This window comes from Diceros bicornis, chromosome 5 (assembly GCF_020826845.1).
Source record: "Diceros bicornis minor isolate mBicDic1 chromosome 5, mDicBic1.mat.cur, whole genome shotgun sequence".
Taxonomy (NCBI): Eukaryota; Metazoa; Chordata; class Mammalia; order Perissodactyla; family Rhinocerotidae; genus Diceros; species Diceros bicornis.
In genome coordinates this window covers 92,456,538-92,469,719 of record NC_080744.1, presented here as the reverse complement: position 1 = coordinate 92,469,719, position 13,182 = coordinate 92,456,538, and the positions used below count along the sequence as shown (strand labels likewise).

General features: G+C 52.0%; 1 protein-coding gene across 2 annotated transcripts; it reads right to left on the bottom strand.

Moving 5' to 3' along the window:
* Nucleotides 1–1,872: 1,872 nt before the first annotated feature.
* AEN (apoptosis enhancing nuclease) lies at nucleotides 1,873–12,373 on the bottom strand. 2 transcript variants are annotated; one of them, XM_058542413.1, is made up of 4 exons: nucleotides 12,300–12,373; nucleotides 7,215–7,818; nucleotides 4,533–4,733; nucleotides 1,873–3,903 (listed from the first exon to the last, which is right to left on the bottom strand). In XM_058542413.1, exons 2-4 carry the CDS (start codon nucleotides 7,752–7,754, stop codon nucleotides 3,667–3,669), a joined length of 978 nt encoding a protein of 325 aa, XP_058398396.1. In that variant the 5' UTR covers nucleotides 7,755–7,818; nucleotides 12,300–12,373; the 3' UTR covers nucleotides 1,873–3,666. The 2 variants fall into 2 exon arrangements, with proteins under 2 accessions (XP_058398396.1, XP_058398397.1); XM_058542414.1 differs by lacking the exon at nucleotides 12,300–12,373 and adding an exon at nucleotides 8,941–9,462.
* Between the last annotated feature and the right edge of the window lie 809 nt (nucleotides 12,374–13,182).

Below are 13,182 nucleotides of genomic sequence, written 5' to 3'. Positions count from 1 at the left end.
AAACACAGACATAAAGAGAATGAGTTAAAAATAAACTACCAATAAAAATCTGAAAAGATGCTCAACATCACCAATCATTAGGGAAATGCAAATCAAAACCACACTGAGATATTACCTCACACCTGTCAGAATGGCTACCAAAAAGAAACAGAAAATAACAAGTGTTGGTGAGGATGTGAAGAAATTGGAAACCTGGTGCACTGCTGTTGGGAATGTAAAATGGTGCAGCCACTATGGAAAACAGTATTGCAGTTCCTCAAAAAACTAAACAGAACTACCACGATCCAGCAATCCCACTTTTGGGTGTATACCCCAAAGAATTGAAAGCAGGGTCCCAAAGAGATATTTGCACACCATGTTCACAGCAGCTCTACTCACAGTAACCAAGAGGGGGAAGTAACTCGTGTCTATCGATGGATGAATGGGTAAACCAAATGTGGCATATACATCCGAATGAGTATCATTCAGCCTCAAAAAGCAAAGTCTGATACATACTATAACATGGATGAATTTCGAGGACACTATGCTAAGGGAAATAAGCCAATCACAAAAAGACAAATACTCTAGGATTCTACTTATATGAGCTACCTAGTCAAATTCACAGAAACAGAAAGTATAATGGTGGTTGCCAGGAGTGGAAGGGAGGAGGGAACAGGGAGTCATTGTTTAATAAGTACAGTACTTATCCCCTGTTTTGCTTTCCATGGTTTCAGTTACCCAAGGTCAACCACAGTCCAAAAATGTGAAATGGAAAATTCCAGAAATAAACCATTCATAAGTTTAAAACTGCTCGCTGTTCTGAGTAGCATGATGAAATTTGTCCGGCTCTGCCCCACCTGGGACGTGAATCATCCCTTTGTCCAGCATATATGCTACCCACTCACCAACTAGTCACTTAGTAGCTGTCTTGGTTATCAGATCAACTGTTGAGGTATGGCAGTGCTTTTGTGTTCAGGTAACCCTTATTGTACTTAATGGCCCCAAAGTGCAAGAGTAGTGATGCTGGTGATTCAGATATGCCAAAGAGAAGCTATTGCTGTTAATCTCTTACTGTGCCTAACTTGTAAATTAAACTTTATCATAGGTGTGTATGTATAGGAAAAAAACATAGTATATACATAGGATCTGGTACTATCTGTGGTTTCAGGCCTCCACTGGGGGTCTTGGAACATTTCCCTTGCAGATAAGGGGGGACTACAGTATACAGTTTCAGTTTTGCAACCTAAAAACATTCCGGAGATTGGTTGCACAACAATGTAAATATATTTAACACTACTGAACTCTACACTTAAAAATGGTTAAGATGATAAATTTTATGTTGTGTATTTTACAATTAAAACTAAGAAAAATTTTAAGATAAAAAATGAATACATAGCTTCAGGGAGAAACAAGTTAAATAAACCTGAGCTCTATAATAGAGCAGTTATAAAAATTTTAAAAACTAAATTATATAAATTTTGTAGCTCTAATATTTTCTTGCCACATCCCAAGCATCATCTTTTTGTGTGTGAGATCAGCCCTGTGCTAACATCTGCAATCCTCCTCTTTTTTTGCTGAGGAAGACTGGCCCTGGGCTGACATCTGTGCCCATCTTCTTCCACTCTATATGGGACGCTGCCACAGCCTGGCTTGCCAAGCAGTGTGTCAGTGCACGCCCGGAATCCGAACCAGCAAACCCCGGGCCACCGCAGCGGAGCGCGTGCACTTAACCACTTGCGCCACCGGGCCGGTCCCCCAAGCATCATCTTGAAAGCTGCCCATCTCCAAGGCCAAAGCACCCTGCATGTGCCCCAGCACCCCCAGACTCCCACCAAGCCCCTCCCACCCTAGCTTGACAATTCTCAGAAAAGGCCACTTCACCCGCTTTTCCAATTGAATTTTATTCCAGAACGAATGGTTTTACAACAAAGCTGATTTTAAACCCAGCACATTACCCCACTGGTAACAGCTCCATCTTCCTTTAACCCACGGACCAAAGAACTGAACTACTGCTCAGCTGTGAGTTTGGCATGGGCTACAGACTTGTAAGGAATCCAGAGCCAAGTCCCGGAGCCAGGCCAGCAGTGGTCAGCGACTCAGCCAGCTCCCGACGCCGCAGATGGGGAGGGGGTGGGAGACAACAATCTGTGGCCCTGGGTTTGCAGCAGTGTGGTGCAGGAGTGCCTCACCCTTCCTGGCCTTGCTGCTTTGCTCAGACTGACATGAAAAACCCATTTTCCTGCACACAGCAGAAGGCCACAGAGTAAACACAAACCTCCACGCTGTGTCTCCACCCCGGCCCGGGCCCCACCTGCTGGAACAGCCAAGCACAGCTCTGTCTTGGCCAAAGTGCTCAGCCCGAGGGGCGTGTTCAGGTGTGTCATCCTGCAGAGGCTGGAACCAAGCCTTCAAGAAAACCCAGCAGCTCCCCTAGACCAGGGCCCACCCATGTAGGGCCCTGTGCTGAGCACTCAGTACTCCATTCTCATAACCACTCCATGAGGTAGGTCACATCGTTATCCCCATTTTACAGATGAGGAACAGGCTCAAGAGGGAAGCCATAGACTTGCCCCAAGTCTCCAAATTCTTAAGTGACAAGATGGGGCTCAAAGGTCTGTGTGACCTGAGCTCTTAGTTACCCCAATACCCCAAAATTGCCCCTTAGGAAACAAGAAAAGAGGAATGGGGAATGAAATCCTGACAGAGAACATTTTTAGAAATGTGCAGAAAACCCAAGCGCCACAGAGACTGTCAATTAAAGTGCCTGAGGGGACCCCAGCCCCAGTGGACACACAGACTCTGCTCCCTGACAGACTGGCGGCCTTGTGCTCAATAAAGGAAGGCCCTTTGATGCAATTCTGCACAGAGATCCCAGAATTCAAATTGCTGTCTTGTTTCTCAGGCTTTTGCCTAAGAGAGCCTAGTGTTGAGTGGGCAGGAGGAATGCCTTATTTGGGTCAAAATAAATACGCCAGACTCCACCCAAAACGGATCCACTTCCCTCCTCCCGGAATAGTGCCTGGTGACTTGTGGGGCCAAGCAGCGAGGAGCAGCTCCCCAGGAGCCCGTGGGCTCTGCTATTCCATCACAACTTGGCCCTGAGTTCCTCTGAGGGCTGCAGCCAAAGCTCCAGTTCAGACAGAAAGGGAAGAAAGGTCTCCTTGAGGGGTCTTAACTCTGTAGCTTCAGGGCATATTTATTCTGAAGCCGAAGATGACTCTGGAGGAAGAGGTAGGTTGCCACAACAGGAAGAGAACTTTACCCCAAGTCGCTGACTTAGATAAGGGAGCTCCTGGATATTGACACCCCCACCCACCTACCCCGCCCTGGGAGGGAGACATTATCCCTTTAGATAGCACAGCCTGGGGGTGGGGAAGTGACAGCCTGAGACAGTATGTTGGCGCATTCTCTACTCCTGCTGGGCCCTAGTAGCTAGTCCACCTGACATTTTCAGGGTGTCTATAAAGTGCCATTAGCAAAACCACAGGAGTGGAGAGAAAGGGTGACAAGAGCCCTGGAGAGAGGAGGGCTGTGCCCTGGGCAGAGGGAGTCAAGAGGACAGATGATCCCAACTCCTCGGACCCTGGGAGTGGCTGGCTGCACTCGGTCTCGTTCAGGATGAAGCCCCCACTGCTCTCCTGGCCCCCACTCCCCACACTCAGAAGCCGCCCGGGAACCTCTCCTCCCTCACTCTCTTTTGTCCTGTGCCTCCTCCATTCCTCCGCTGGTGGCCTGGGCCAGGTCATCAGGCCAGTACTGGTCCTCCATATACTGCTCCGTGTCCGTGCTGCTGTCAGGCTCTCTGTCCTCGGAGTGGTTCCGGAGGCGGCTGGCCTCCTGCTGTTCCCACTGCACCTCCACCAGCTGGTAGAGCTCCATGGCTGTCATGGCATCTTCCACTGATGAGTGCCCATGCTGGCCCACCTGTGGACGAGAGCCCACACATCACTGCACGCAGTCCTGGTAAGAGGCCCGTCACCCGGGCCTCTAAGTACATGTACTCAGGCCCAAGAACATGTACTCCCGGAATGGGAGTGTACATCTTGGTACAGTGAGAAAGGCATGGGTTCTGGTCAGACAGAAAAGTACTGGAGTCTCAGCTGTACCACAAGCCACCTAGCTTCTCCAAGCCTGTTTCCTCAAACATAAAACACAGTAAAAATCTCCACCTTCAAAGGCTTGAAGAGCAGATAGAATAATGAACGTGAAGTCCAGTAGGAGCAAGAGTGGTTAGCTGCCCCAGAGTGAAGGCCCCACCTCTGGCTGCAGGGGATGGAGTTTTACATGCAGATGCAGACAGCGCCGGGAACTGGGTGGGGGACAGATCTGGAAGAGGTCAGGCTGGCTCTCACAATACACCAGGGAAGAAGGATGGAGAGAAACACAGAGCTGTGTATACATGAAGGAGACCTGTGCTTTATCAAGGTCCCCAGGATCTGGGCTGGGGAAGCAGGACGACAAGAGGCTGGAGGCACAGCCTCACAGCCCTGTCTGTGGCCTAACTGGCCTACCCAAGCCTTCTTGCTCCCCCCACCTGCTCCTGCACCACGCACCTGGATCTTCTTGTGCAACAGCTGCAGGGCCAGGTCCTTAAGAGAGACCCGGGTCCGGGTGTGGAGGCTGGGCTGGCTGAGAAGGTTGGGGACATAAGTGGTATCTCGGGTCAGGCTCCGAGGGTGAACATACTTGAGGGCCTGGAAGTCATTGTGCAGTGCATGCCCCACCACCACCTTGCCCTTCAGGAGCTTGAGGATCTGTGGGTGGAGAAAGGAGTCAGGAAGCCCCCAAAATCAGGTTGGCATGAGACATATCCTGATGCCCTAACCAACGGGTGCATGGGTCCCTCTGAGGGAGGCAGCATGGAGAGGGAACCATGAGCTTCACAGTCCACCAAGCTGCCTTCCCCAAGTTTGAATCCAGGCTCTTCTCCTTACCACTTACTGTAACCAGGGGCATACTTCAGCTCTCTGCCTCTGTAAAACAGGAATGCTGCCACAGCGTTCCGTGGGGTGGCTGCGAGCGTTGAAGGAGATGGGCTAGGTCTTCTAGGTACTCGAAAAAAGCACTTCTTTCCTGCTGGCACAGGCTCTTCTCTCTCGGCCTGGAAGACTTTAGCAGCCCTACTGCCCTACCCAACTCTCCCAGCTCCCCTCGTGGCGGGTGGTAGCATGAGCTTACATGTCAAGAGGCCTCCCCAGGACCTCCCATTGACATTAGGACACGTTGTCCTCTCCTTCAGGGGATTCATCCTGTTTTCTAAATACACATTTAGCTCTCACATGGTCTATCCACCTGCCCCCTGTTGTAAGCTCACTGTAAACATGCAGGGTTTGACACGACTGGTGATGCTCAATGAAAGCTCAGCGCACAGTTGAGTGATGAAGACCCACTGGGGGAGTCCACAGAATATGCCTGGCACTGGAGACACAGTATCCACAGCAGCTGTTATTAGTAATAAGACACAGTCTGTCTTCAGGATTCTGCCCCTCTGCTGTACAGGACTCCCACTTCTCAGCTCTGACCATCTGCACAATGTGCTCCTCTCCTCCCTGCCTTCTGCCCTCCTCAGGCCCCCGGGAGGCCACATCCAGAGCCATGGGCCTGCAACGCCCTCCAGCCCTCTCTGCTGGGCTTGGCTCTCCTTATCACCAGCTGCTGGCCTCCCAGCCTGCCTCTGCTGGCAACGTATGGTTTATCGCTAAACTCAGCCTTCACAGCAGATGGATATGTGCATTTAAACTTGAGTGGTAGGGAGGTGCCACCACAATCTAGTCACTCCCACCATAAGCCATGTGGTGGACCCTTCCTCTCCTTCAGGGGATTCATCATGTGATCAAGCACACTCCACAGTGGCTCAGAGTCCGGGCAGACAAGAAGTGGTCCCGCTCTTGGGAGCACCTCCAACCAGGACAAGAGAAGCACAGAGGAGCTAGAGGGTCAGCCACAAGGCCCTTTTCCTGTTGCTTCATTCCTGATCAGCCTGCTTGATAAATAACCTCCAAATCTTTTGAAAGAAATGCTTATGCCGTATCTTATGTGAAAAAGGAGCACACAAGATGACGGGTATCAGTATTTCCCAAATTTACCTAATCCCAAGAATAACTCAGAAACGTTAAGTAGTTCCGCTACAATGCTTGTTTTGAAAATGCAAAATATTCCAATATGATTGATATATTAGGTCACAATTTGAGAATAATGTAAATTTCGCCTTTGCTTATGCATGATTTTGCCCTTGAGAAACACTAAGTGAATGCAGAAAACCGCACCCAGCTGAACTGAGCCACACAGGGATGCACACAATGCGCCCACCTCAAACATCTCCCAGCCACCTCAGTTCCCCTGTGAGGTGAGCCACAGCCATGCACACCTGGTGCTCCCACTTTCCGTCTCATTTCAGGTAACTCCTTCGACCACTCCACCATAATACAAGCTGCAACCCTTCTGACACTCACTTCTGTAAGGAAACTTCAGGTCTTTTTCAGTGTAAAGTGCATTGGTGTACTTATCACCTCTTAACCATTTAGCATGTGCAAACTTGTGCTACCACTGTTACTAGGTTTCTATCTTTTCATTTTTGGGGCGTCACTGATGAAGTTTCCTGAGTGTTGTGTCCCTAACCCCATTTTCCCCGTAAGCTCTGAGGTTTTTATCGTGCAAGTTTGCACAATGTGATGATTTTTAGGAATGCACACGTCACAGCCCTCTCCAGGCCTAGAGACCTACAGGATCAGAATCTCCATGGAGGATCCGGGGACAAGGATCCGAGACTGTTAATAAGGCTTTAGGTGTTTCCTTACTCTCAAGCACATTTGGGAATTCCTGGCACATTAGTGTCATCCCCGCCACTAATTTATTTTTGTTAAAACACTAAAAAATTAACATCAAGAAATATACCAAAACACTAACACCTGAAGGTGACAGCAATGGCAGTGTGGGCCTTACACATTTTCTCTGGACATGTAATACTTTTCTGACATTTTCCCACCTTATTGGGAAAAGGCTGTTGGCACAGCCTTTCCACAGACATTATCGTGTAGCACATCCCAGCAATCCTCACATGCAGGTAGGTCAGGATTTTTACACACCCTGTTCTGTGGAGAAGGAACCCATTGTTTGGAGAAGTTAATAACTCTCCCAAGGTCACTCACTTCCGATGGCAGAGTGATGACTCAAATCCAGGACTGCTCTTCCCAGCCCATCACACCAACCCAAACAAGCCCCTGCCCTGCCTTCACCTCTTTCTGGGCCACCTGGAAGGGGATGGCCGTCCGCATGTGCTGCCGAGTGATGCCGCTCCAGCGAGTGCGGTAGTCCACAACGGGCATCTCAGGCCGGACGTACTTGTCGTAGAGGACGTCACCGTGGTAACTCACCACAGAGCAGCGGGCCAGCTCACTCACCCGCCCTCGGGGTCCTGTGCCCACCATCTCACAGTCTATAGCCACACACTTGCTGGGCAAAGGTCCCGCAGATTCCCTGGGGGTGGGCTTTCTACTGGATGGGACACCTCCAGATTCAGTCCTTGGGTGCTGCCTCTCACTGCTGGCAGCTTTAGTGCCTGGAGGTTCCTCCAACGGCATGGGCAGTGGGGAGGATCCTGGGTCTGGGGGTGTGCTCAGCAGTCCCTGCTCCTGCAACAAGGCCTTCCGGGCCATGAACCGCTGGTGCTGTCGGCTCTTCCTCTTGTGCTTTCTCCGAAGCGCATCCTTGACATTCGGGCTGGCCGGAGAAGGGCACAGACACCGGGCAGACTCAGGAGCTTCCTGGGTTACCATCCCAATCAGCTCACTGCTGGGGCCAACGGAGGCTTGAGAGATAATCTGCCAGCAGGGTAGCACCCTGGAGAGAGAACACACAGGGCAGAGGGGTTAGGTGAGGAGTGTGCCAGGCCAGGCCAGCCCTGGCCCTCCCCTCCTCCTGCAGTGCTCCACTTTGTCTCAGGCTCCCAGAATGAATTGAGGACCTATTTTAATAATAATTGCATTAATACAATCAATTTGTTGTTAGTGCTGTCATGTCAATTAAAACTTCTAGGGAGCCTGTGTACAGGAGAGTGGAACCCTGCCCAGTCTTTCTGAGCAATCCTCACTTTGGGGCACTCTATCAGACAATGTTCTGCTCCTGTTCATAGGGTTTTCACGGCCAATTTTTCCGGAAGTGGGTGGCCAGGTCCTTCTTCCTAGTCTGTCTAGTCTGGTAGCTCCACTGAAACCTGTCCACTATGGGTGACCCTGCTGGTATTTGAAATACCAGTGGCAGAGCTTTCAGCATCACAGCAACATGCAGCCGACACAGTATGACAACCAATAGACGCGTGGTGTGTTTCCCTGACTGGGAAACGAATCTAGGCCACAGCGGGGAGAGCACCTAATCTTAACCGCTAGAGCACCAGGGCTGGCCACACAGTCAACACCACATGCAAATCACTGCTCTAAGTACCTTACATGGAATCACTCAATCTTCCCAACAAGCCAAAGTATTATTATCCTCATATTACAGGTAAGAAAACTGAGGCATAGAGGTTAAGTAACTTGCCCAATTAATAACAGACAAAGGCTGATATGAGCCCAGAATCCATACTCTCAACCTCCAAGCTACAGCTTACCTCCAATATTGTTAGCACCAAAAACTTTTAGAGAGGTATGGTTATGGGAAAATAAAGGTTACAGAAACAGTATATACTATATAATCCCATTAGAAAAACAAAATCTTTATGAAATGTGAAGGCAAAGACCCACAGCAGCACCTGGAGAAAAAATTTCACAGGAAGCCCACAATAGTTATTTTGGTACATGTTAACCAAACTGAGGTAATTTATTAAATGACTTTCTAACTCATTAATCACAACAGCATCTACAAACATTTTTAAATAGTTGGGCACGTTGTTTAGTCACCTACAGGCAGTGGTGGGTTGGTAAACCAGCTCAACTTAAAAAAAGGAGAGCCAGAAAAAGCCCTGACCTGCAGCCTTTGCAGATTTCTGTGGTACTCCCCGATCCCAGCTGATTTCTAGCTCTCCATTGCTTAAGCCAGGCCGAGAAGAGACGCTGTCGCGTCCCACTGCTACAGGAAACGTCTGGTGTTCACGGGGGCTCGCAAATCCCAGGCAGTAAGGGCAGCCTCTTCCAGCAGTGAAGAACCTGCTGGGAAAGCCTCCTCTCATGGGCTGCGCTCAGTCAGCGGGGACATTCTTCAGAGACCAGGAAACCAGGGCTTCGAAACAGGCAGAGCAAGGTCTAACTTAGCTCTTTATAAGGTACCTAAGCCGCTGAGCTTCAGGGTCCTGGGGTGTACAACGGCCCTATTCCTCCCTGCTTGTGTGAAGAGGAAATGACACAGGACACGAACGCTGGGATCTGCATATATTGTATACAGTAGGGGCTCGATAACTACTCGTTCCCTTTCTCCCAGAGAGGTGAAGACTCCTGTTCCTGGTTGGTAACCAGCTCTTCCCAGGCCAGAGCTGCCTCAGCCTGGACTCACTGTCCCCTCCCAACCCACAGGCCTTCCTCCTGCCTCCCTTCCCACTCACGTCCCTCCCACCTCTTCTATATCCTCCAGGAAGCCCTTCTGGAACAACTCTTTATTCCACTGGGCTGCACAGGCCAGCGCCATACTGAGGCTCTCTGGGGGTCCAGCTGTGCCCAGCACTAGGCAGAGTTACAAAGATGAATCCTGGACTCCAAGGAGTTTGGTCTCAGCGCAGAGACAGCAACAAAGCAGGAAGCATGTCAAGTGCTGCCTCAGAAGTGCTAGGGAAGCAGAACAGGCTGGAGGATGATTCTGAGGCTTCCTGGAAGCAGTTAGGTCTGTGTGAAGGTGGAATAGTAACCGTGCAAGTGGAAGGGGGAGGAAGTAGTGGCCATATCAGGGGCAAAGGCCTGAAAGAAAAGTAACCCAGGATTGAGGAAGATGGGCCCATAAGCAGCCTGATGTCACTGGGGCTTAAGGCACAAGGTGGGCCACTGCTGGAGGAACTGCCCCCTCCCCTTTGTACCACTGGACCTTCCGCCCCACTCTGGGAAGCCCAACACACTCTGGTGCTCCTTCCACAAGCCAACCCAGCCCAGGCTGGTCTCTCCAGACTGGTCTCTGCTGGTCAAGTGAGGGTAACCCAGAGGCACCTAGGGAGGTCACTGAAATATGGCACAGCAGTCCTGCTCCGGACACGAACAGTCTAGCTGGGAAGCGAAGAAATTCACCCCCTGTGCCCTGCGCTCTGACAGCACAATCAGAGAAGAATTTATTACGCTCTTCAAAGTCAACACAGTTACAGAGAGTCTACCTCAGAGCGCTTTGAGGGCAGCGCTTTGGAGCCTTGTTTATCTCCGTCCCTTCCCCAACAGCCAGCGCAGGACCTAGCACGTAGCAGGGAAGTGTGTGAAGGGAGCTGTCGGCAGACCTGCTATCTGCCAGACTGTGGGGACGACAGGGCTGGAGGTGATTGTGTCCTCAGGGAACTGCTGGCTTGGTGGGGAGAGAGGGGCAGTCAGAAACTCACAAGGGTGCGCTCAGGACGGGAGCGATGGACTGAGGACGGGCACCTGAGTCACCAGGCCAGGCACTCAGACAGGCAGAAACCTGGCAGTGGAGGGGACGATCTGAAGGGCTTCAGGAAGGTCTGCCAGGCAGCCCAGGAAGGGAAAGGCATCCAGACAGAGAAAACGCAGAGTACAAGAGGCAAAGCCCATCCATTGTGGGAAGGCAAGGAGTTTGGTGCAACAGTTGAACAGCAAGGAGGTAGGGGGTGAAAAGAGGGTGGTAAAAGTCTGGACTTAATCCCAAGATTGACGGGGAACCATCAACCTCCCTAGAGAATTTTAGGGAGAGGGTGACAGGATCACAACTGCCTTATGGGAAGAGGTCTGGAGAAGAGAAGAAGCTGAGCAAGAGCAGCAGAGAGGAAGAGAAACGGGGGGGGGGGGGGGGGGGTGAAGTGCCCTCTGGTGAGGACTGGGCCAGGGCGAGTCATGCTGACCCATCCTGACTCATCCTCCCTCTGCTTGCTCATCGCCTCCCCAAGAAGACTTCTCTCTTTTAAAAGGACTCTTAACTATAGTCAACTTCCTCATCATGACAAGTCACATCCTAGAGCTGACATACAGAACCTGGATCGGGCCAGCCCAGCCACGGGGAGAACAAGCCTAAGATGGAGACCGGCCCTGCTAATAACTGACTTCTGCGGGGGAAGGAGGGTCCTTTCCCTTCTCTGAGCCCTGAGGGCCCTGCAGTTCAGGAGCTGAAGCCGGGACTAGGGTCGGTGGCCTCCGGGACCCTGCTGGCAAGGGTTCAAAGAAGCCAGAAATTAGGTTCCCTGAGAAAAGGTCTCTGTGGCCTTGCGCTTCAAGAGATGAAAGCAGGGCCTCTTCTTTGGCCCTGACCTTGCTAACACGTCAGAACCAACAATTAACTACCAAGGGCACCCTCCCCTACCCCAGGCCCCCAGATGGAGCTCAGTGAGGCTGAGGAGAAGTTTCACTCCAGCGATGCACACAAATCTCTCTCCAGCCCTGAGAGAGTTTCGGGGAGCGCTTTGGGGAGCACCAGCCACCAGGCCTTGGGCCAAAGGCCCCAAATGAACCGCGCAGTCAGAATCACCAGTGGCATCAGGGCCACCACCCGCTGGCTGATCCAGAAGGCAGTGGGCAGTTCCAGACCCTGCTCTGGCACTTAAGAGCTAGATGAACTGTCCTAGGTTAGGGGTTTCCCCAGAGCAGCTCATTACCAGAAACAATTAAGCCGTCCGTGTAAGACGCCCATTTCCAAGCCTGCCTCTACACCTTCTTAACTGCCATTTTGGGAACGGGGCCTGAGAATCTGTATTTTAAAGAGCGCGCGACCCCCACCCCCAAGCCATGATACTAAAAATCACCCGAATTTCAGAAAACCTGGCTCGACCCCCCCTCCCCCCCCACGCTACTAAAAAAAGTTCACAGACAGGGAAAGTCCGAAGAGAGCCCCGCGCGATCTCCCCGCCGGCGTGCCCCGAAGGGCGCCGCGTGGAGGCCTGACCTCACCCCGGGAGAGACTCGGGCGTTGGCCACTCACTGGCCGCCGCGGCCCGGCCGGCGCCCTCCCGGCCGAGTCCCACCGCCCAGCGCCGCCCCCTCACGCCCGAGACCCCCGAGCAGGCGGGGACGCGCGACAGGCGGCACCCAGGGCCCGGCCTGCACACCCGAGGGCCCGGAGAGCCGGTCGGCTGGGCCCGGGCGTCCGCCGCCGCAGGCCGGCGGTAGACACAACGCGCGGGGCCCCGCGGCCGGGGACACGCCGCGCCAGCCCGCCCGACCCCACGGTCCCGGGAGGGCCCCTGAAATCACCTGGAGCCCGGTGCGTGTCCTCCAGCCCGCACGTGGCGTCCCGGCAGCCGGCAACTCCCACATGCCCGGGCAAGCCTCGCTCCGGCTGCCCGCCTATTGGCTCGCTGAGCGCCACCGCCCGCCTAAGACCTCTTCTGATTGGCCGGGAGCCTGGCTCTCTGCGGGTTGGCGCGCGCCAGCAGAAGGGATGGGGATTCGTAAGGGGGCGTGGTTTGTGCCCGTTGCCGGCCAAGCCCGCGGGAAATTTTAAAGAGACGGGAGAGGAGCGTGGCCTCCTCGCCTGACTCCAATCCACCCCGCTCCCTGGGCCGCGACGTGGGCTCCTATGAACATCGTGTCACCAAAGGCAGAATGACTTACAGAGTACACGTCCACATGTACAGAACGGGAATAACACCCCCTACCTCCTCGGGTGTCGTGCGCATTCGGTGAAATAATACACATGATGGGCACTAAAGAAAGATTTTTAAAGTCAGGTTTGCTCCTTCGGCGCTATTTTTTCATTTATTCTTTTGCAATACTTTACTCGTAAGTATTAAATTCCTACTATGGGCTCGGTTGGGGTATACAGAATAAACACAGTCCCTGACTCTAGTTGCTCAGGGTCTGGCGCGGTAACGATGATTAGCAGAAAATTCAGTGCAGCGTGAATAACAAGAACCATAATAAAGAGTTCATATTTGTTATGTGAGCACTCCCTGTGCCAGGGGATATACGCCTTTAATCTGCACAAGAACCCTATGAGATGTGCACTATTATTATTTCTGTTTTACAGTTAAGGAAGCTGACTCTTAAAGAAATTAAGGAGAAACAGCTAGGGTCCAAACAAAGACCCTTACCAAAGCAGTCCAACTCCTCCTAGCTCCATTTTGCAAGCAGTGGT

Excerpts from the sequence above, each read along its gene's own strand:
- AEN (XM_058542413.1), bottom strand. The coding sequence starts at position 7,754 with ATGGTAACCCAGGAAGCTCCTGAGTCTGCCCGGTGTCTGTGCCCTTCT. Across the intron at positions 4,734-7,214 it reads TCCAGGTGGCCCAGAAAGAG|ATCCTCAAGCTCCTGAAGGG; the intron begins GTGAAGGCAGGG and ends CTCCACCCACAG. Across the intron at positions 3,904-4,532 it reads TGTTGCACAAGAAGATCCAG|GTGGGCCAGCATGGGCACTC; the intron begins GTGCGTGGTGCA and ends TCTCGTCCACAG.